Raw genomic sequence first — 23,865 nt, forward strand, 5'->3', positions numbered from 1 at the left:
GATCGTGGTCAAAATATGACAGTGAATAATGGAAAATTATTATATTTATAAAAGTCAAGGTATCTGTCCAGTTATTTTCACTCAGAACTGACCTCTGTTTTTAACCCCACGTTCCACACATATATGCTACATACCATATCTGGTCATATTTTAGACACCTGACCATCACCATCCATAGGTTCCAGAACTATTCTCCACTTTGCTGTTGCACCACTCTTCTGGGAAGACTTTGGAACTAGATTTTAGAGCATGAACTTGTGTTTATTCAGATACAAGAACGTTAGTGAGATTAAGCACCGATGTTGGGTGAGGAGATGTTGAGGTTTTCCTTGGGACTGACGAGGATGGACAGGATTTGAAATGAGTTTATTAGAGGGACAGCACATGTAGGACGTTTTGGAGACAAAGCGAGGGAGGTGAGATTGAGATGGTTTGGACATGTTCAGAAGACGGACATGGGGTATATCGGTAGAAGAATGCTGAGGATGGAGCCTCCAGGAAGGAGGAAACGGGGAAGACCAAGGAGGAGGTTAATGGATGTGGTGAGGGAAGACATGCAGGTAGTTGGGTTGAAAGAGGCAGATGTAGAGGACAGGGGGGTATGGAGACTGATGATCCGCTGTGGCAACCCCTGATGGGAGAAGCCGAAAGAAGAAGAAGAAGAAGAAGAAGTTGGGTGAGGAGGCCTGGAGTGCAGTCAACATTCCAATTCTTCCCAAAAAGGGTTGAGGTCAGAGCTCTATAGCAGGCCACTCAGGATATTACAACCCATGTAACAAAGCATATCCCAGAGGTGCCTCAGTGAGGATGAGGTCAAGGCTCAGAGGAGGACATTTCGAATATTTCCATGCCAGCAACCTTGTTTCTTAATGGAGCTTGTTTTGTTCATGCTGGAACAGGTTCAGGTGTCTCAGTTTGCTACAGCAAACACATTCTATCCATATTGTGTGCTTCCAGGACTGTGAATGAGGAACCTGATGGTTTTCGTTTTCGTGCTAGCTCATCATGCATTCTTTTCAGGTTAATTCAAGCTTCAAAGTTTGCATAGAGGTGTAACCGGGGTTTACTTCTCCTCGCTGTTTGAGATATATACAAGGTTAATTACTAAGAAGTTGATATAATGGTGTAATGTGGAAAGTGGTAGCTCAGTGGTTAAGACTTTTGACTTCTGTTGAGATTGTTGTGAGTTCAAGTACAAACATCAATAAGACATGTTCAGAAGTATGTACCTCAGCATGCCATTACATAGCCATTCAAAATAAGTCATCTTGTAGATCACAAAGTACCTACGCTAAGACTTTATTTTGAATTGTATTAAACTTTTTGAATGCAGGAAACTCCATTGTAACTGAGCTAAAATTTGATGCTAACAAGTTATTAGCAAAATCACTACACACTCTAATCACAAATACGTTGTGTTTCCAGGTGAACAAGAAAAGTCTGCGGGATCATACGGTAGCAAGAGCGAAAAACAAAGGCAAAGAAGCTGAGTTTAACGTTCAGTAAGCTTTTGGAGAACAAATGTTGAACCTATATATACTTTATACTATACATAGTACCAATTTAAAGTTTTGACGCATTTATTTCGATTATTTTCAACTTTGTACATTAACACTGAAAACATCGTAACTATGGAAGAACACGTCTGGATTTATGTAGTGAACAAACAAGTATTAAAACAACCCAGAATATGTTTTATATTGTAGATTGGACAAATGAGCTACATTAGCTTAGATGCCAAACTAATGCATTCTCTCATTCTCAGATTCATGAGGTATTTACCTGGAATGGTTTTCAGTTCACAGGTGCCTTGTGAAGAGATCATTTATAGCATCTCTTGCCTTATCTTGCTCTTCTCTGTTCTGGCACTGAGGTGGTGAAAGGAACTTCCCTTAGATGTCCTGAGAAGATAGTCAGATAGACGATAGAAGACCTACCTTTTCCTGAAACACTTAATTTAGCACTTTGCTTTGTAGAATTCAAGAGTTATATTTATATTAAGTTGGTAATCTGGCGTACCAGTGTAGATTTATTCATTACTAGAGACTTAAAGCACTTTTGTACGTTGCTCTGCCAAATGCTGCAAAAGTAAATGTTATTAATGTGCTATCAGTTATCTTGTGCAGAGGAAAGTCCATAGTCAGTAGCCCTATTATTACTACTACAACACATGTGGCACATGTTTTTACGCTGGATGCCCTTCCTAATGCAACCCTCCCCATTTATCCGGGCTTGGGACCGGCACTAAGAGTGGCTGGGGTTGGTTCCCTGACCGGGGATCGAACCCGGGCTGCGGCGGTGGGAGCGCCACATCCAAACCACTAGACCACCAGGGAACCCACTACTACAACTACTGTACAAATCCATATTATGGAAAGAAACACTCAGTAAAGTCAAGAAAAAAGTCAGTCAATCCTTTCTTTAAAAAAAAAGAGTCAATCAATCTTTAAAATCTCAAGAACTTTAAATGTATCCATAAATGTGTCCTAAGCAATCAAACGCTATAAAGAAAGAGGCTCTCATAAGGACTGCTGTAGGAAAGAAAGACTAAGAGCTACCTCTGCTGCACAGGATAAGTTTGTTAGAATTTCCAGCCTCAGAAATCACTCATTTTTTCATAAATGCTTCTCAGAGTTTAAGTGGCAGACATAATTCAACATCCACTGTTCAGAGGCGACTGCATGAGTCAGGCCGAATTGTAGCAAAGAAACCATTACTTCACAAGAACAACAAGCAGAAGACACTTGCGTGGGTCAAGAGACAAAAATAATGCACATTAGATCAGAGGAAAACCATCCTTTAATCTGATCAACCCAAATGTTTGGTTCTTTGTTATTGTTAGACATACAGAGGGTGAATGGTTGGCTCCTGAATGCTACTGGGAAGCATGGAGGAGGAGGTGTGATGGTATGGGGGATGCGTTGCTGGTGACAATGTCATATTTGAGGGTACAATTAAGCAGCATGGCTACCACAGCATTTTGCAGTGATATCAGTCCTATCTGATTTGCACTTAGTTGGACCATCATTTGTTTTCCAACAGGACCCCAAACACACCTGTAGGTTATGTAAGAGCCATTATTTTAAGAAGGAGAAGTGATGAGGGGCTGCATTAGATGACCTGGTCTTCACAATCACCAGATCTAAATCCAGCTGAGATGGTTTGGAACGAGTTGAATGAGTGAAGAAAAAGCAGCCAACATGCACTCAGCACCTCTGGAAACTCATTAAGATAGTTAGAATACTGCTCCACATGACTACTTCATCTCTGATCATCTGATGAGAGAATTCCATGAGTTTGTCCTAATTGTTTGTTGACAATTAGACAACTTAAGGACAAAAGGACATTGGACAATGCGAAAATATAAAATATATTATGGGTTGTTTAACACTTTTTTTTTTGGTTTCCTGACGTGTTCTTTTAGTTTGGATATCTTTACTATGTTGCAGAAGAAGATGCGTCCAAACTTTTTGAACTGCTACTTCGATGCTTCGAGGTCCATCATCATCATCATCATCATCCGTTGTGTGGGTTCGAGACATTCAAGTGATCACGAAGATCACAAAGTTAAACCCGCCCTCCAGAGGGATCTCGTGCACCCACCCCTCCTCCTGAAACCTCCCATTTTCCCCTCCCTTCCTCCCTCCCTTCTCCAGTCCTTCTTCCCTCCTTCTTCTCTCTCTCATCTGTCTGTCTCTCCAAGTAGTCTTCGCAATCTGAGCGCTCGTGCTCTTGCTGCTGCTGCTGCTCCTGCTCGTGCTCTTGCTCCTGCGTGCGTGCGTGTGTGTGCGTGTGCGCGCGTGTGTGTCTGTCTGTGTGTGTGTGTGTGTGTGTGTGTGTGTGTGTGTGCGTGCGTGTGTGTGTGTGTGTGTGTATATGTGTGCGCGCGCGCGCCTCACTGTGTCGTCCCTGCGCTGGTTCCCCGGGATCATGGAGCTCGCGACGCGCTGCTTGCTGGTGCCGCCGCCGCTGTTGCTGCTGCTGCTGCTCGCGAGCCTCGGCGCGGCTTCCGCGGCCACCGACTGGGACGCGGCGATCGCGGCGGACGAGCCGAGCTACTACGACGAGGCGATGATGAGTCCCCCAGAAGTGATCGACTACAAAGACCCGTGCAAAGCCGGTGAGAAGAAGCCGCGGCGTTTGTTTACTCTCCGTGCTGTGTTTTTTTTTTCTTTTTCTTTCTCTTTTTCTTTTTCTTTTCACCCTTTCTTTTCCTTCCCCTCCTCCTCCTTCACCTTCTTATTTTCTCCTCTCTTGTTTCTTTCTTATTTTTTGTTGTTGGTGCACGAGCCACGTAAGTGTGCACCGTGACAGATAAGCGAGAAAAAATATAAAACACGATTCCCGGTTGTGTGCGTGTCAATATATGCATGCATACATGCATGTGTGTATATATGCATCAATATATGCATGTGTGCGTGCATTTGCAAAATCTGTTTTATTTGCAGTGTACTTTATATTGGGGTAAAAAAAAAAAACAATCACGACACTTGCACGTAGCACGAGACACGTAAGAGAGACAACCGGAAAGTTTTCTCCTCTGTGTTCCCTTTTTTTTTTTTTTTTTTTTTGGAAAGGAAATGAAGAAAGGGAGGGGGCTGGTGAAACTTTGTAGCCATGCAAGTGACGCAACATCTGGATATTGTGTTCTTTAGTTTTTGATGATGATGATGATGATGATGGTTGTTTATTGTGTGGGGGAACATCATGCACTTCACTGGAGTGCTAGCCAAAGTGTGTATCTCATACTGTCAATGTGCATGTGGTGACACAGAAGGTGCATACCATAAGATATTAGATTCTGCTATGGCGAAAGTCCAAAAGTAGGTTTTCCAAACTTTGTCAATCACAAATGACACGTGAGATCGGCTCATATATCATACCACATCCCTGATGACGGATTATGAGAGATGCTGCATTTGGGGACTCTGGAGGCTCTGGGGAATGGGGGTGAATTTCACTGAAGTTCTCCACGACTGGTGAGATGAATCGATGACGGCTAATTAACCTCAATATATCATTTAAAAGACGAAGCTCGGTGGCTCGGGGGCTCAAAAGTAGCGATTAACTGCAGTCCCCCGAAGTCCTCATTATCGTTCTTTCTGACAGTCGAGAGTTTTTTAATGGTAAAACTTTACACATTTTTTTTTTCTGCCTTCGGATTCGTCGAGATCGTGTTTTGTTGCCGTCAACGACGCGTTGTTATTTGATAGGGCTTCCTTCAGCAACACTATCCCTCCCTCCATTTCTCCCTCCCTCCTTTCACCGGGCCACGGACTTCAATCGTCTCCGAGATCTCCGTCTCAGTTAACTTCTTTCCTGCTCCGGTCCTCCTCTTTTGCGTCTTTCCCTCCCTCCCTCTCTTTCATCCTGCTCTTTTTCGCTCTTTCACAACCCGGCTTTCTGCCTTGTCCTCATTTGCAGATGAATGGGGGCCCTTGGCTGTTCATTTTTACGTTTTTCACCCCTTCTAAATAAAAAAAATAAAAGAGAGGGTCCCCCATTTCTAGTGGCTGTAGGACACCATTGGTATTCTGGTCGCGGTTTGACCCACAGATACGCAGAAGACACCGACCTTTCAGATGAGCGCTGAGTTTTTGCGAGTTGTTCTGGATTTTTGTTTGTCTTCGGAAGTTCACGGAGGCTTTTTCTATACGTTTGCGCTGGTTCTTGGCGACGTACCGCAAACGCGATACGATTGTTGACGCTTCAGCCGGCGCTCCATTTACGTAAGACGTAAACACAGGAATTCGTTGAAGGAGCCAAATGCGACTGCGACGGAAAAAAAAACCGTAATCCGTTATTACCTCCTCCACTGTGTAAACAAGTACATCCTCGCTGGGCATCACCGCCTCTTCTCTTTGTGACCCAGAACTTCACTCCAAATCTGCACTGATAAACAGAATCCGCAGTTCGAAGGTACTCGACGACAGGGTGCTGTGGTGTGTGTTTACCCCCATGACGTTAATCATTCACCTATAAACTTGCCCTCGAATAGAGAACGACATGTTGTAATAAATGCCCATGGCGCAATTAATTCCTGTTATAAAATCGTTCCTTCGCAACCATCTGTTTTTGGGCCGATTCAGAATCGTCACTATTGGCAGTATCCCTGAGCATACGAGGGATTTTGTTTCTGTTGGAGGTGTTAGCTCAGTGGTTGAGGCATTCGGTTCGGAAGGTCACGAGTTTAAATCCCACCACCAAACCAAGCTGCATTGGCTGGGCCCTTGAGCAAGGCCCCTGAAATCTCAACTGCCAAGTTGTAAGCCTGTGATTGAATGTGACCTCATAGCACATTGATTGTCGATTGGTCTGTTTTGAAGTTAATCAAATAAATAAACACAAAAAGGGCAGTGAAGACGTCACTGTGGTGGAAAACCTACGCCGGTCATAACCCTTCAATAAATGTCTCCACAGAAAATGTCTCCACAGAAAATGTCTCCAAATCGGCGTTCAGGTTTTACTAGTTGATGCCTCTGTAACGATAAAAACAAAGATGTATCAGATCGAACCCCGTTAAATGCAAAACCGATGTCAGAGCAGCCATTATAGAAAAGCGAATCAACAACTCGGAACAAGCTTCAGATCGGACTCGGCTCGTTTTCCGTTTTTTTTCTTAAGGTTTATGCGACTACAGCGAAAAGAAAACTATTTCGCCCTTTCATGTCCCTGCTGTCCCACGGGGCTGATGGGAAAGTGCTTGAAGAACGTCCGTGCCGCGGCGGAGGTTAGGACATCGTGCCTTGGACGTCGGAGACCAGATGGCGTGTTTACACATGCGCTGAGGTGATTTTTGGGTCCCTGCGGAAGCCGTTAACTTAAATGTACCGTTTTTTTTATTTGTACTGACTGACGGAAGAACTTGCCTGCAGTGATCTACCAACGCATCCTCGATCGTTCTTAATTTACACTGTTTTGCTCTGGTTGCTACGGTGATGTGTTCGATGGTGGACAATGTTCCAGTACGTCTATACGTCTATTTTTGTACACGTTTTTCTACACTTTTATGAGCTTGAGAATGTTGCTTACGTCTGATTGGGTCTCACAAGCTGCGTTTGGGAGCAGTGTGAGCGGTTTGAAAGTCCAATCCGAATTCGTATCTCGTATCGGCCCATTCATCATTTCCTTGCAGATGAGATATACACTGACTTTATTACTGTGGACACTAACGAATTGGATTTCTGACGCTCTTTTCTTCTGGGGACATAAATCCCTCTACCAGTCCACCTGTGAATGACCGCCGATTTGTGCGTTTCCATTCGTTTCCATTCCAGGTCACTAAATTCCAGCAGAACAACTCGCTCCCACCAGTCCTCACTACGGACCGTCATCCACACGCTTCTGCTTTTCGGAGGAGGAGGGGTCAATTTGAGAAGCTTGTTAGAGATGCACAGCTTCCAGAGTTTCTTTTCCTCACACCTTCTGTCAGTCGTATCCCTACAAATTCCCGCTTTACATAAGATTATCACACATTAGAACTAATGGAAATAAATAAACAACACATGTAAACACCATATCAGATTAGATAATGTCTCATATAAACACAGAATATTTCAATCTGAATTATATTATGACAAAAATTGTGTATATAAACGTGGCTACTGATGATGAAGGAGGTGTGTGTGTGTGTGTGTGTGTGTGTGTGTGTGTGTGTGTGTGTGTGTGTGTGTGTGTGTGTGTGTGAAGCACTTGGTGCTGAGTAAGGTGGAGAATCTTGTGTGTTTGCTGACCGGCTGCAGGATTGGATCTGTGGTTGGGCAGCTGCCAGGTCGGTCCGATCGAAGCTCTGTGTGAAAGTATGTGGTTTTCTGCCGCGTTTACTGAAGGAACAAACCAGACTCTCAAGTATCAAGAGGAAGAGAGACAAACAATCAGACTCATAGATAGAGATAAAGATATAGAGATATACAGTAAGAAAAAGAAAGACAGTGAGAATAGAGAAATCTAGAATATAGACATATAGAGCACTCACAGAACGACAGAGAGAGACATATACAATGAGAAAAAAAGGGATACACACTCACAGGAGACAGAAAAGAAAGACAGAAAGAGACAGAGTTACATACACTCAAAGAGAGACAGAATGTCAAAGAATGACCGAGACATAAAGACAGAGAAACAGACATCCATGCACTTAGGGAGAGACAGGAAAAGACAGTGAAAGAAAGACCCACATACACTCATAGAGACACAAAAAAGAAAGAGAGAGAGAGAGAGAGAGAGACACTCACAGAGAGACAGAAAAAGTAAAGAGAGAGAGAGAGAGAGAGAGAGAGAGAGAGAGAGAGAGAGAAAAGAAAGACATAGACTGACAAGATGGGGAGTTTGGACAATTTTTTGCAAAGCTGAACTTTTTGTTTTTGAGACTCCAAACAGTCAAAACTGTTGCTGTATTTTTGTGACATTTTTGAAATTTTTCTGTCGTTTTATTTTCCCTCATTTTTGGCTCTCGGTCTCTATAAAGCTTTCATGTCTTTTTAATCATAATCTAGTGTTCGGTTCATGGAGTCAGAACTGCACTATTAACATTGTAGAGCTTCTAACCTGCCTTCATCTGTTTCACAGATGTCCTCCAAGTGCTTTAGGGTAACGGCACTTTAACACACACACACACACACACACACACACACACACACACACACACACACACACACGCTTCGATGTAATACTTCCTGTCCCTATATAGTGCTTCAGTTCTCAGACACATGCACCTACTTTTCCTTCGTGTGGTTTTTTTTATACTAGACAGAGGATGATGCACTTTGACCTGAAACTCCCTCACTCCAGCTTTCAACCTGGAAAATATATTCCAGTCTTTTTGGTTTTCCTCCAGCTGTTTCGGGTGCAGGGCGGAAAACCACGAGAATGAGGAGCCGAGGTCGGTGCCAGAGCGAGTGGCATCGTGCAGTCAGTACAACTGTACTGCTGTGCCAGAGTGGCAAAAGAGAGAGAGACTGAAAGAGTGAGAAAGGGAGAGAGAGACACTAAGAGGAAGAGAGACACAGATAGAAACACAAAGAGAGAGAGCGAGAGACTGAGAGAGTAAGAAAGAGAGATAGAGACTACTGAGAGAGTGAGCGAGACACTGGGAGAGAGAGACACAGATAGAAACAGAGAGAGAGAGACAGACAGACAGTGAGACATTGAGAGACACAGGCATAGAGTGCAACAGTCAAAAAGAGCAAGAGCAATGGAGACGGAGTGAGCAAAACTCAAAGACAGAGAGAGACCCATGCATGAAAGACGTGACAGAGAAACAGAATGTGTCCGTGAGAGAGATGGAGACATAGAGAGACAAACACTGAGAAAAATGCAAAGAGACAGATAGAGAGAGACTGACTGTGAGACACTGCGAGATGGATGCATAGAGTTCCTTAATCAAATAGAGAGCAGGGGACAGAGACAGAGTAAGCAACACTCAAAGACAGAGACTCATGACAGAAAGAGACAGAATGTATGAGTGAGAGAGAGAGAGTGAGAGAGAGAAACACTGAGAAATATCCAAAAAGTGAGTCAGACAAGCAGCGAGGCAGACAAAAAGGACGCCTTATGCATGAGGAGCAAAAGAGGGAGAGGAGGAGAGACCGGTTAAGACATGAAGAAGAGTCAAACACCGACTCTGAGAGCGCTGAAGAGACACTGAGAGAGACGGATGCATAGAGTGGATGGAGACATTGAGAGTGACACTCAGAGAGAGTTTCAATGAATAAGACACACTCGAACAGAGGAAGACACATAGACAGACAAAAAAAGTGAAGGACAGAGACAGGGGGACACATGAGAGACACTGAAAGACACATACGGCGAGAAAGAGAGACAAATAGAGAAAAAACACATGAAGAAAGACAGATGTACAGAGAGAGGGGGGAAAGGACACAGAGAAAGACAGATACATAAAGAAACACACAGAGACACATACCTACAGAGAGGCACAGCACATAGACAGATGTACAGATAGTGAGAGAAAGAGAGACACATGTATAGAAAGACACACACACACACACACACACACACACACACACACACACACACACACACACACACACCAGAGAATAAGAAACAGATGGAGAGAAAGTAAGAAATAGAGAAAGAAAGAAAACTCAAGTGTTATCCAGGGTCTCCTGGAGGTTACAGAAGCGTGCTGGTTGGTGTTGGAGTCTAGAGAGAGTGAGAACGAGAGAAATGGCTGCTTTTGAAAAGGGATTGTCCATGTCTGTCTGTGGACAAGGAGAAAAAGAAGGACTAAAGAGAAAACGAGAGACAGTATTCACAAAGAGACAGAAAAAGAAAGACAGGAAGAGAGAAGCACATTCACTTATACTCGCAGAGGGACAATCCATACACACACACAGAGCGACAGAAGATGGAGAGAGAGAAATATATCCAATCACAAAAAAGAAAGATAGAGAGAGACACATACACTCACAAAGAGAGAAAAAGAGACTCACACACCCAGAGGGACAGAAAAGGAAGATGGAAAGAGAGAAACATATACAATCACAAATGAGAAAGACAGAGGAGACACAAAGACTCACAGAGAGACAGAAAGATACACGCACACACACACACACACACACACACACACACACACACACACACACACACACACACACACACACACACACAGAGGGACAGATAAAGAAGAAGAGAGAAATATATCCAATCACAAAAAGAAAGACAGAAAGAGACGCATACACTCAAAGAGAGACAGAAAAAGAAGATAGAAAGAGACACATACACACACAAAAGACAGAAACACACACACACACACACACACACACACACACACACACACACACACACACACACACACACACACACACACACACACAGAGGGGCAAAAAGGAAGAAGGAGAGAGAGAAATATCCAATCACAAAAATAAAAGACAGAGAGAGACACACACTCACAGACAGACAGAAAGAGACACACACACACACACACACACAGAGACAGAAAAAGAAAGACAGAGAGAGACACAAACACTCGCATACAGTGTCGTTTCTTTTCATTCTCATCTGCATTCACAAAGTGAACCGATTGTCCCTGTCTGTCTGCGAGATAAAGACGTGTTAATTAGTCTTACTTTTTTCTTCATTTTTATTTTTTTTTTACACAAAACACCGTAACACGAGTTTAAATTAATTTGCGACTCGTTTGATGTGAAATCCCAGTGAGCAGAGAATCCGAAGCCCCGACTCCCTGATAGCGTGGGTTTCCAGGCCACGAGCACATTCCAGCAGCTTTTTAAAAGATCACGCAGGATTCAGCAGCTTTCCTTTCGAATCAGTTCCACTCTTTATCTTTCGCCCAGAGAGCTAACATTCGTGTTCTTGTTGATTCGAATCGTTTTCTACGCTGAGTAGCGATTTAAACGTGAGGCCTTTGGAAGTTTACAAGTCGCAGTTCGTGAGTAAAGAACGACACGTCGTGCGATTTATCCGTCACGTTAAAATGTGTGTCTTTCATTATCACTTATGCTATATGGACAAAAGTACTGAAGCATTTTAATTCTCCAGCCACACGCGGTTCTTCCACAAACTGTTAGTTGGAGGCACACAATCGTGTAGGACGTCTTTGGAAGCGGTGGCATGAAATTTTCCGTTCACTTCAACTAGGAGACCCAAACCTGTTCTACCATGACAATGCGCCTTCGCACAAAGCCAGCACAAACATACGCTCTACATGGGTTGGAGTGGAAGATCTCCTGCTATAGATCTCCAACACTATTGAACACCTACACCTACACACACTTTACTGAACACCCTGGTAGCTGAATGAGCACAAATCTCTGTAAAATCTGGTGGAACATCTTCCCAGAAAACTGGAGCTTATAATAAGAGGATATGGGGATTAAATCAAGTCTTATTTAGATGTCCATAAACTTTTCTCCATATAATATACATTATAGCAGGTTATAAACAGTCACTGACACTGGAGACTCCTTCCAAAAAAGTGCATAATAATCGTCTCCTCTTTGCCAGAATATCAGTTGCACACGTCATGTGTTTATGGCTGGTCATTCGAACATTTTAATAGAGGTGTGTATGGAATTATTATCATTGTCATTATTAAAATGGGAGTTGTCGAATCCAAGATCCTGGATCGTGTCTAACGTAATGTTGAGACATCATCACCACGTTACGCAGCTGTTTAAACACAACGCGACGTGACTGAATTTGAACAGGACCACCTGTTTTTGGGCTGAGTGACGTTTTCGCTTTTACCAGTCAATTGTTTTGTATCTGTGGAAGTTTTTATTTACTCTAAAAGAGATGGAATGGGATTCCCACCCTTCCATGGCACATAAGCATTTCCTGTTTACCATTTTTTCGCCATGGGGATCACTCAGAACCATTGCATTTCTCTACGGCGAAGAAAAGCTGTGCCTGAGTGCCAGCGCTGCGATGAGTAATAAAGATTTGTCACGTGTAGTAAACACGATGAAGTCAGTACAACCCTTTGGGTGTCACTTCACAACATCTGGCGCTCCTTCGAGGTACTGGGATTAATAGGAGCCTGGGGTTTGTTTGCGCTTCATGTAATGCTTTAGCGGAGCAGATTCGAAGAAACCGCGGAAATGTCAGCTTCCTTTCTCCGCTGTGTGTTTGATTCGTCAAGCTCTCGAAACAGTCTATACTAACATCCTATCCGAATTGTAATAACTTGTGGCTAATGACAAATGGATGAACCATATAATCAAAATTTCTGTAAGTTATGGGATGTGAAAGTTCTCGTGACAGAAGACGTTGCTCTGGGTTCCCCTGTCGCAATGACAACTTGCCTTGGATTTTGTTTTTTTAAAATTGCTTATTTTCTGTGGTATAAAACTATCAACGGAACATTTGCATGTGGAAACAGTATCTTTGTTACCGGCCGATATGTTGTTTTTCCGTAACACCACACTCGTGCGTGTATTATTCTGTACACCTTGACGTCTACACATGGCGTAAGCGAGTAAAGACAAGAGCTGATGCAAGACAAAGCGAGGACGATGTGGACGAAGATGTCGGCAGACTGTAGGTTATTCAGCGTTTGCCAGCTTCGGCCAATTCAGTGGTTTCGAGACTGTGTCTGCGTCGGCCAGCTGACGTGACAGCAGGTCATTCAGGGTTCTCTTGGCTAACTCGCTACAGCTTGTTTACATTGCTTCGAGCTGCCGCGACTCTAGCTGATCCGGGACCAGATGCTTGAGGCTAGGATTAGGACTGGAGGTTCAAACCTTGTGTGTAGCCTCTAACCGTCATTTAGAAATACAGCTGGATGCAAAAGGTTGTACGCCCTAAGGGTAGAAGAATCCAGAAGACAAGCATGATGAATTGTTTTAACGATGGTGAGGAAACGTTTGTGTAAAGCTATAATGTAAGTGATAGTTACTGAGTGTTATTCACAACATTTAAATGCAGCTTTTAATGAAAAAAAAAAAACAATGTGTTGTCTTTTGCTGATGTGTAAAAGAAGTAAAAGGTCTGGGGTTTTCTAAAAAAAAAAAATAATAATATATATATATATATATATATATATATATATATATATATATATATATATATATATATATATATAAAAACATCAGGTGGCTCTAGATATGCCTGTTTTAGCAACACCATGCTACATGGCCAGTCTTTGTTCATTCAGAGACTTTTTCTTCTCAAGCTTTCACACTTTGTTTCTAGTATTTTGGATCATTGCCTTGTGGTAAGACTCCCATTTCACATAGTTTTATAAAGTATAGCATGTTTCTTATCTTCCACCCAAAAACCATTTGGAGATTTGTTGTAAGATAGCCAGGCATGTTTTCCACTCAGAATAAAGGAGTAAAGGTGACCATTTGATACTCAGAGGATGACGTGTACTCTTCGAGAATGGTTTAATAAATTTACAGAAATTAGATTGTCGGCAGAGCTTATCTGACATCTCGAATCCATAGCTTCTTCGGCCTGTGCGTTTGCATTTCTTTTTTAATATATCTCACAGATGAGAACTCTGTACAGTAATGATGATGTATTATAACACACGCTTTCAGTAAGTCTTGGATTAAACATGGTATTGGCCCCTTTCAAACCCCTCCTTAACACCTCCTTAACACTCCTCCTATTCCAGCAAAGACACACCACAACCCAAAAAACATGATGCAGCCCACTCTGAAAAAGCATATGAATATCTGTATAATGTGGATAGAAAACAGACATCCCGATCTTGCAGTATAAAAGTTTACACCCACTATGTGGTTTCTAAATGGAAAAGGGGGGCGATGTTTTACAAATGCGACGAAAAGCCTGAGGATTTTTCTGGTCTTTGCATCAACACAGTACAAAAGAGAGAGAGTACAGGACCTGGTGAATTACATTTAGAAATATTCTTCTCACAAAATAGATGATGTCTCTTCAGCTTGTTCTAATTTGCCACCTGCTGAAACAGTATTTCCGGGAAAGCTTGAAAATATTGCATTTTTCGGCCAAACAAAAGACATACGGTTTCGTTAACGAGAACAATACGCTTCATTTTCAGTAGGGAAACAACCTCAAAAGAGGCGATGGGACAAGCTCACTTATCTCTTTTATAGCATATTAGGCCCAGAGTGCAAATTGACAGGGGTCTTGATTTGCAGCAGCAGCTTAAGCTGTGAAAGGAGTCGCCTTATGTGCGAGAACCTCTAATGGATGTACGAGGTGAGGATGTTGATACAAATAAGTAAATACTACAACAATACCATCATGTGACATATATGTTGATTTTTTTTACCTGTAGGTTTCATCCTTTGTAGGCCACCAAATTTTGCCCACTGGGTTGCTTTACAGAGAGACAGACAGAGTGACAGACAGACAGACAGACAGACAGACAGACAGACAGACAGACAGTACTTGCGGGTTTACCACATAACTTATTTGCAACGCCATAAGTTGGTGCCCAAGCTTTAGTTTCTTGCTGGTGCAGTGGCAGTTGTTACCTCACTGCTTCAGGGAACCTGGTTTGATCTCGAGTCCTGGTTTTCCCAGAGTTACAGAACCCTCCAAGCTGTATCCCAAAAACACTGGGAGTCTGGTCCTAATAAGAATAGGCTACACACCCACTGCATGAAGGAATTACTACTTAAAGACTTGGAAAGTGTTGAAACATGATACCAAAACAGGATACCGGTTAATTTTTTTAAACTATTGAAAACTTAATATGCAGGTAGTCCACGAGTTACGATGGTTGACTTACTATTTTTTGATATTACGATGTTAAAATGACAAAATGTTTTCATTCGGAAGACAAACGTAGCAGCATATATGTGGCAGGATACATTGTGACTCTGCCAGGATTATTTCTGAGGATTTATGTCGACTTTCTCTACCGGTCAACAGAGTTCAATTGTCTATTGTCTAATAGTTTGCTATTGTTTTTATCGCCGTTTCCAGACACTGAAACAGAGCGCCTCCGATATTTAAAAGTTACGATAGGGTCATCGGAACGCATCTTCATCGTAATCTGGGACTACCTGTATTTATTGCAAGTTGTTGGTACCTTGGTACCTCAACACCATTTAAAAGCATAGAATAATATAACCAAACATCAATAAATAAATTTAACCCATTGGTCAGGTGTCAAAAAGTCAAAAGTCTCTTTTGATGGTGTGTTGGATCAATAGCTCTTTGTGTTGCCAGTAATTAGGCTGTTCTGCAGTAATGGCTGGACTGACATCAGCCACTTTTCTGACCTCCTGCTGGTTTCACAACACCTGATTCCATTTACGAGCGTGTTTGTGCATACGCATAGCAGGTTCTGCCTCATGTTGTTAGATCAGCATGCCGTGTATATATGCCTGGCTCATGGTTCTCGAACATATGTGGTGTGTTAGAACAATTAGCAGGGAGAAAAAAAAACAGCCATGGGAGTAAAATAAGGTAAGTAAGTATATATGGCACTAATGGTCTCGAGTCTTTTTCTCGGGAGTCTGTCTGTCACCTTTGAGGTCTTTTGACAGCCGCTGAGCCACCCTGGAAGAAGTTGTCAAACAACTTGCAAATGACAGACGCCCCTAGGGTCATGCGGTTTTCGGCAGCCGTCTTTTCTGCCCTTCGGTAGTCTATTAGTTCAGTCGTCTTTAGACTACCTCCCTTGTCATCACACTTTCTATCTTGGTGTCGCTCTGAGAAGCCCTAAAGGCACAAAACGTTTGCTGTGGAATAATTTCCCTTTCCCAAGGGCTTTGCTCAAGACCCACAGGCGTATTCTCAAACTGCTCCGGTAGCATGGGGTTCCTGTTGTCAGGAAATGCTGAGGTAAGTTTTTTACTAAAGAAGAGAAACTTGAGCTGCTTTTTACGTCTAAGACAAGCAAATTCACAAGACAAACCCGTCTTCATGATTAAGATAGACGGATAAGGACCATAATCAAAAAAAAGAAAGGCTATTTCCAGTGCTCGGGCCTGCAATTACTATGATTTGAAACCTTAAAACCTCAAACATTCTAAATTTAAAGCAGGACATACAGAAAGCTCTGGCTTGGAAAACCCAAAAGCAAGGATCTTTCTGACTTGCCTATAACTGTCAGCCTTTATTTACAGAGTGATGTAAAAACCCACTCTGATTCTTTTGTGCCCTGTGATGGTTAACCCATCTCCGTCTCCTAATACACTGCAACTATTCAGATGCAAACGTTGCGTTTGTATTTAATGAGGCTTAACAGAAGTTACTGGTATTGTCATGCGCAATGGCTTTGTAATCGAACTCTGATGTGTCTTAAGGTCCAGCCTGTTCGTCCGTCCCCCCCACCCACCCACTTTCACCCTCTTTTTCTTACTCATCTACCTCAAAGACGCCAATAGAGGTAAAAGAACACCTCTCAATACATAGGCGGCAACTTTAAGTACCTGTCTAGACTGCTCATGGGTAACGGGAACCGCTCTCAAGGTGTACGTTGATGGCTTTTGTTTTTGTTCTAAAGCAGCCATGGAGAAGAGAGCAGAGATTGTGCAAGAAACAAACCATGGCCAAAGATCCAAAAGTAACCTGAGGTGAAAGGACGTGCTGCCAAAGACATCAGGTGTTCTGCCTTGTGTCTCGCCAACATAGTTCCCCAAGCACTTTCCCTTCGTACAAACTACTGGAAGATAATGTGCTCAATTTTTTACAGTTCACATTCCACCTCTTTCCCTGTTTGTTACTTTGCGCTAGGCGTAATATCCATGCAGAAACAAGTTACCTAGGTGCAAACTATGATTTATCTGCTAAAGGAACTGCTCAAAAGAGGTACATACCGGTTAATCTCCGTAATTTGATCTCTCATCAGTATAATCACCGTCTGTGAAGTAATGGAGTACCAGATTTTTTAAAGGTAAATATGGCCTAATGCCAGTCTTCCTCGCTCATGCAGTCAGAATAAGATTTTCCTCGTTCTATGCTACTCTCGATCAGGAAATCTGAATTCCATGGGTGCCATGGTTGAGCTGCAGCTGTAGAATTGTTTTCTAATGTATGTGTCTGGAAAGCGACCAAACAGAACATCTGCCACCGTACTCCCTTTCATAAAACACATCATCCCTTATTTCTTTGTGTGGTATTTAAGTTTATTATAGTTCATGGCCCTCTAATCGGATTTGTTGTCAAGTAAATTTCGAGGGCAAAGAATCACCTCAATATTGGGCCTTCTTTTGCTAAGGGCACGTCAGATTTTTCTTTTCAAAGAATGTCATGACTTTAGTAACCATGGTCAAGGGCTTTGGATGAAGGGATTAACGCAAGAAAAAATAAAATCCCACGGTGTCACCACGACAACTGCGTAGAAAGAAAGCGAGGACGGGTTGGTGTTGGGGCTGCCTGTTTTTTTGTTTTGTTTTGTTTTTTGGTCTTGGCCCTGTACGGAGAACAATTACATGCCAGATTAGGAGTTTGGCCAAAGTTAAGATACATTATGGGGTCTCACTTTTTGTAAGGGGATGAATTTGGGCTCCCTGGAGAGTTCTGGAATAAAAAACTTGAGTGTTGTATAAGCAGACATGTTCTATTCCCTGCATGTGTGGGTCCTTTTCTGCCTGTGTGGTTTTATTGATTCCGGTGTCTGTAGATGTAGTTGCTCGCTAGTTCAGACTTACTAAAGTGAGCAGGTGGGTTGAACTTTGGCAAGTGTTTGTTTTGGCCATTTTGTTGCAAGTGTTGCTAGGATGTGTATCCCTTCTTTTTCAGCTCAGTTCTGGCAACTGCATAAATTAGCTACACGTTGTTTTTTAATCCCAGTTCAATCTTTTATCTCAAGGATCTTAAGACCCACATACTTATGATCCCAGATTTTGAGTATCCAATTTCAAGAATTGGTCAGGGCCTGTGCACTTGACGGGAAAAATCTTGAATTAATTTCTCTCCTTGGCTATATCACAGGATTCTTGATGTCCTTGATGTCATCAGCGCCTTCTGCATCACATTTCTCCGGGGTGAAATAATTTTGGAATATCTGTGGAATTTCCTTCTGTGGTGCTACCCTTGTGTTCGGCTAGAGACGTGCGGTAATCTTCGAACCAACTCTGACTTTCAGTTGCTCGTTATTTCGATCTTGCTGCTCTTTGAGCCAAGCTAAAAGGGGGGGGAGGGAGAAATTTTACCCGGTTGGGGTTAATGCCACAATTGGTCTCCTCATCATGTGGTGGAAAGTGTTGGGTTTTTCACTTGATTTATATACAGCGTGTTGGTGTATGCAGGAGAGGGATTTTTGCTCTCTTGTTTTTCTTTCTGTCTGTCTCTTTATAAAAGTAGTAACAAGAGGATGCGTTGGTCTGGTGTGTATGTTTAAAGGTGTCTCTGTGACATGTCTGGTCTCGCTGGAAGAAACCTGCATGCTTTAACATATGCACCCAATTACTGGTGTACCCTTTAGGACTTTTTTTTTTGAGTTTCAGTTACGACTAGATAAACCCCTTCACTGCCACGATGGCTCTCGTTCCTCTTTAACTGTCTTTCTTTCTGTATTCTCCTCCTGTCTTTGTTTTTGACAACCTTAAAACCCATTTTACTATTTAAGCACTATTCAGATTACGAGCAATCTCGAACCTTCCCAGCTGCCCACATCGGGATTAGCCGTGATCCACATGGCCTGTCTTCCACGACACAAATGCTAGACTGCAGAAGCAAAACCCTGTTATTTTCAGCCCTATCAGCCATATTTAGTGTAGGTTTGCTTTCATGCAGGCCTCAGTGATGCAAAGTCGGTTTGCCGGCTCTGAGATGAGCTTCCCAGAGCCTTTTTTCTATTCGATTACAGGAGAAAGTATGTGTGTGTGTGTATGTGCTTGGATGAGTTTAACAGCAGACACTGGGAATAAAGTTCAATCCTTTTTATATTTAGGAAACTATAAGTCTATTCTACACCCTTAGAGGGGGTCTATGACAGAGCCTGTTTATACACACAACACATATCCCAGCCCCCTGTAGCAGCACTGAGGTAGTAAACTCTGCATGCATGTTGGTGCTACAACGAAACCAAGTTCCTGAAAATCCAGCTCCAATGTGTGTACTTGCACCCACGCATTGCCACTAGCATACAACATTTGCTAAACCACCTCATAACTACCTCTTCTTTCCTAATCTCCACCTTCTTGGCCTCATTAAGTTTAGGAATGCATTCTACTTACCAGGCATTTGCTGACTAAACACTGTTTATCTCATTTCTTTTATCTGGTCCATCTTTTGTTTGGGTACCATTACTGAAAGGATCTGGCAGGTGATTTTAAATAGGTATTAAGAATCACAAATAAACAAGACTAGGCAGGCCTAGCGAATGCAGCCTGTGGGGAATGCTGACTGTGGAAAAACTTCAAACCTTTAACCCTTGACTTTCTGGCCTTTGGCAATTTGAGGAAATGAATCGCTTCTGTTGAAACGCAGATTGCTATGCATATGCAAACACATAGGCCGTTTAGCTTTGAACATTAACTAAATGTGACCTCTAGCTAGTTTAGCTACTACTGGGTAGTGTGCACAAACATCCCACAACAAATAGCTAGAGGTTCGAGGTAATGTAGAAGGCTTTATTGATTCTATCCACCTTTGTGATGTGGTGCAATGAACACATTCCCTCAGAGCTTCTTTTTTTTTTTGCTTTTTTCCCCCAATGGTCAAGTACAAATCCCTCATGAAAACATTCCTCTGACTGAACCCCTTGAGTATAACCCTGAACTTGAACTGAAAACTCCTTTCCTAAGAAATGATAGCTAAATCAACAATTGCACAATTTCTTATCAGAATTAAAAACTTGATGACGAGGAACTGAATTTATATTACATTTGCACTCTACATTCCGCTCTGGGCCTTGTTGCTAATCTGTTTTCTTTAAAATACATTCTGTTCTCCTTCAAGCTTTCGAACATCTAGAACGTTTCTAAGAAAAGTTCCTTCTTGATGACGAAAGGCCACAAGGAGGAAACGCTTTCAGAAGATCTTTTTGGCTTCCTGAAAAGGGGGAAAAAAAATCCCCAAACAAACCTATCCAGATGTTGAGGATAAATTGGCTAGTTATCAGAGATTATTTCCTCCTCCCATCACTTTATAGTTCTGAATCTAGGCTTCATATTTTAACACTTAGATTTGATTCGGCTACAAGTTTTTTCCAAGTGGTCTTTTTTTCCCCAATGTCACCATGTAAAAGGAACTGATTTGGGTCTGTGAGGGTTTTTTAAGATGTTCTATTTTGCTTTTATTTACAGAAGGTCTGGAGTGTGAGAGACCTAGGTTACATTTGACAGAACCCTATTGGAGAGCCAAAATAAACTTTGACCACACTTTGGTCTGGCTGTGTTAAGTTCAGAATGTGTTCCAAAGCCTATTTGTATTAAGTGTTGTCATACGATACGTATAAATGTACTTTATCCCTAACCTTCCTCACACCCACTCTCATTCCAAAACCCTTTTTTTTTATCTTTTCTCAGGGCGTCTCTGTTAGCACACTCCGAATGTAATCTTCTGTTTCCTGTGGCAGAATGTCTTGTTTGTGAATAGGAGATCTTAGCATGTAAAAAAGCTTTTACTTTTTTCTTCTCAGGAAAATATAACAGTAAATCCAGCTCTATTAAACTGGCGTTAAAAAAAATCAATACGTGAGTGTGTTGTGAAGCAGACCGGCTTTATGGACTGTATGTCTGCTGTGTTATGGGGTGGGATTTAATGTTACTGAGAGCGCTTCTTGTTTTACAGTGTGAGATTAAAAAAAAAAAGGCATTTAGGAAAAAAGAAAACAAGGCACAAGCTAAAGTAAATAAGCTAGTCCAACGGCTTTACACAGACATGCAACCTCACAATAACACATGGCATCTTAGCAAGAGGAAATACACCAAATGGACAAAAGCTGGTGGACACCTGACCATATGATTTGTATGCGCTTTTTCAATATCCCATTCTACATAATTCCCTCCATTCTTGCAGGATGTTCCAGTAGATGTTGGAGTGTGCTTGTGGATATTTGTTCTCATTCAGCTATAAGGGTGGTAGTAATGTTAGGTACTGATGTAGGTGAGGCGAGGAGGCCTGGGTTGCAGTCATCGTTCCAATTCATTCAAGTTCAAAAGGGTTAAGGTCAGAGCTCTAGAGCAGGCCACCTCGAGATCTTCCACTCCAACCCATTTTAACCATATCATCTTATAGTGCTGGATTTGTGCACAGAGACCTTGTCATGCTGGAACAGGCTTGGATCTTGGAGATCAAGCGAAGGGAAGATGTCATGTAGCTGCATCCAAAGACGTCCTATACAATTGAGTGCCTTCAACTAAGAATAGAATAAACCAAACATTAAAAATTAAAAACCTTTTGAGGTTTTTTATTATTTTTATTTTTTTGGTGTAGCCAATAGAATAAGAATGAGAAGCAAACTTGGAAGAAATAATAATCTTATTATAGGATTTCTTTTGATAAATTTGTCATCAAAGATATTTCCTAATACTTTCTAAAGACGTCTTACTCTTCAATGACCGACTTTCTGTCGATTACGATTCTGTCGAGTTGTTCTGGAAAATCATCATGGCCGTCTTGTAATCCTAGAGGCCACTATTATATTAAACTAAAGGCCGTTTATGATTCTATTTTTATGGCGCTCTTGAAAACTCAATGCTGATTGGTCGTTGAATCATTAAACAGCGAACACACATGGCACATCTCACGTTGCTCTTAATATTGCAGTCTTGGAGCCTGCGTCTATAATTTCCCAATTAGTCTGAAGGACGTTTGGAGGACACGGTTCTGTTCGTCTGTTTTTCAGCTGCTCTTTCAGAGATTATTTCGGAAACGAGTCCCCGATGAGCTAATTAAAGTCTGTACCTACCTTCTCATTAAGGTCAATATGACAAATGGCAGAGAGAGGTGTGCCATTAAAATCCATGTGCATGATTTATTTTATTTGGAATACCTGATAAACCCATATGTACGGTATTGTCAAAAGTATTGGGACAAACGGCTTTTTTTCCCCAAACAGGTGTGCACAAAGCCAGCTCCAAGAAGATAAAGTTGATGTATTGGCGTTGGAAGGTCTTGAGTGGTCTGCTGTAGAGCTCTGAACTAAACCCTATTGAACTTTTTTAGATGAATTGGAAAGCTGACTGCACCCCCAGTCTCCTCACTATACATTTGTTTCTTGTGGTTCCGAAATCTAGTTAAACATCTTCCCAGAAGAGCTTATTATAACTACAATTGGGTACTAAATATGGACTATAATGTTTAAAAAGCACATCTGAAATTTATGGTCATGAGGCGTCCACAAACATTTGTCCATTTTGTGTTCAATGTCTTAGTGTCTCAAAGGACAGAGTGGAAATTCTGAGGCATTCAGTCAAAGGCATTCAATTCAACAATCTAGAGGCTTGTGTATTTAGTTTTTTTGTTGTTTTGGGGTTTTTCTTCGCTAATATCCAATATTAATAGATGGAATTCTAATTTGTTTCTTGCAGTGGCCTATCTGGGGGACATTGCGCTTGACGAAGAGGACATGCGCATGTTTAAAGTGGACCGCATCGTGGATGCCGTCCAGAAAACGGTGATCAACCTCAACAGTACAGGTGAGTCCAGAGTAACACCTTTCCAATTTTATTTAATTTGTATAGCTCTTTTAATAATGAAAACCTTTATAGCAATAAATAGATAAACATATACATTTTAGATTCATTCATTAGTCCCTATATGTTTCTCGCTAATGAGTGAACCTGTTCATATTAATTACAGTCCAAATCCATTTTCATGACTCGAATATATTTGACAAAGAAGGACATATTTACTTTCATTCATTTCATTTTTTCCTATTGGTATAATTGAATAAACACAGTAACTGCACAGCCCATCAGGCCACATTACACAGAAAGGTAACTTGCCGGAAGGTGGTTTGCAGGAACCTGAAAATTACTTGGCAATTGAATCTCTAAAAAACAAGTATCAGATATGCAGAAGTTTATTTCCAAGTTGTAGTGTGGAAAAAAAAAAAAAAAAAATTGAAGTGAATCTGATTTATCCTCTGAACTTTTTAGCTTATTCTAAATCGCCATGATTTCTTGACTGGACCTGATATTTATTTATTTATCTGTTTGTTTATTTATGTTAATGAAATAACATGAGCAGCAGGAGTGTCAGCCAATGACACGAGCCCGAACGCTGCCAGGACCACTTTCCGGCGTAGGAAGAGGGCAGCCACATCTCGCCCTGAAAGGGTGTGGCCTGAGGGCGTCATCCCTTATGTCATAAGTGGCAACTTTAGTGGTAAGTTCTCTTCTCTTCTCTTCTCTTCTCTTCTCTTCTCTTCTCTTCTCTTCTCTTCTCTTCTCTTCTCTTCTCTTCTCTTCGCCCTACCTCTCTTCTCTTCTCTTCTCTTCTCTTCTCTTCTCTTCTCTTCTCTTCTCTTCTCTTCTCTTCTCTTCT

At 41.8% G+C, this 23,865-nt stretch overlaps 1 protein-coding gene and 1 non-coding gene across 2 annotated transcripts in view; one reads left to right on the forward strand and one right to left on the reverse strand.

The window, feature by feature from the left end:
* Nucleotides 1-2,264: 2,264 nt before the first annotated feature.
* Nucleotides 2,265-2,336, reverse strand: trnag-ccc. The gene has a single exon. It is a non-coding gene; the product is annotated as a tRNA-Gly (tRNA).
* Nucleotides 2,337-3,677: 1,341 nt separating this feature from the next.
* The window catches only part of bmp1a (bone morphogenetic protein 1a), a 62,549-nt gene continuing 42,361 nt past the window's right edge, over nucleotides 3,678-23,865 (forward strand). Inside the window, exons 1-3 of the mRNA XM_046870644.1 lie at nucleotides 3,678-4,120; nucleotides 22,908-23,015; nucleotides 23,569-23,706. Of these exons, the coding sequence (XP_046726600.1) occupies nucleotides 3,877-4,120; nucleotides 22,908-23,015; nucleotides 23,569-23,706 (490 nt within the window). The 5' untranslated portion in view covers nucleotides 3,678-3,876. The remainder of the gene's footprint in view (nucleotides 4,121-22,907; nucleotides 23,016-23,568; nucleotides 23,707-23,865) is intronic.

Source organism: Silurus meridionalis, chromosome 17, assembly GCF_014805685.1.
Source record: "Silurus meridionalis isolate SWU-2019-XX chromosome 17, ASM1480568v1, whole genome shotgun sequence".
Classification (NCBI taxonomy): domain Eukaryota; kingdom Metazoa; phylum Chordata; class Actinopteri; order Siluriformes; family Siluridae; genus Silurus; species Silurus meridionalis.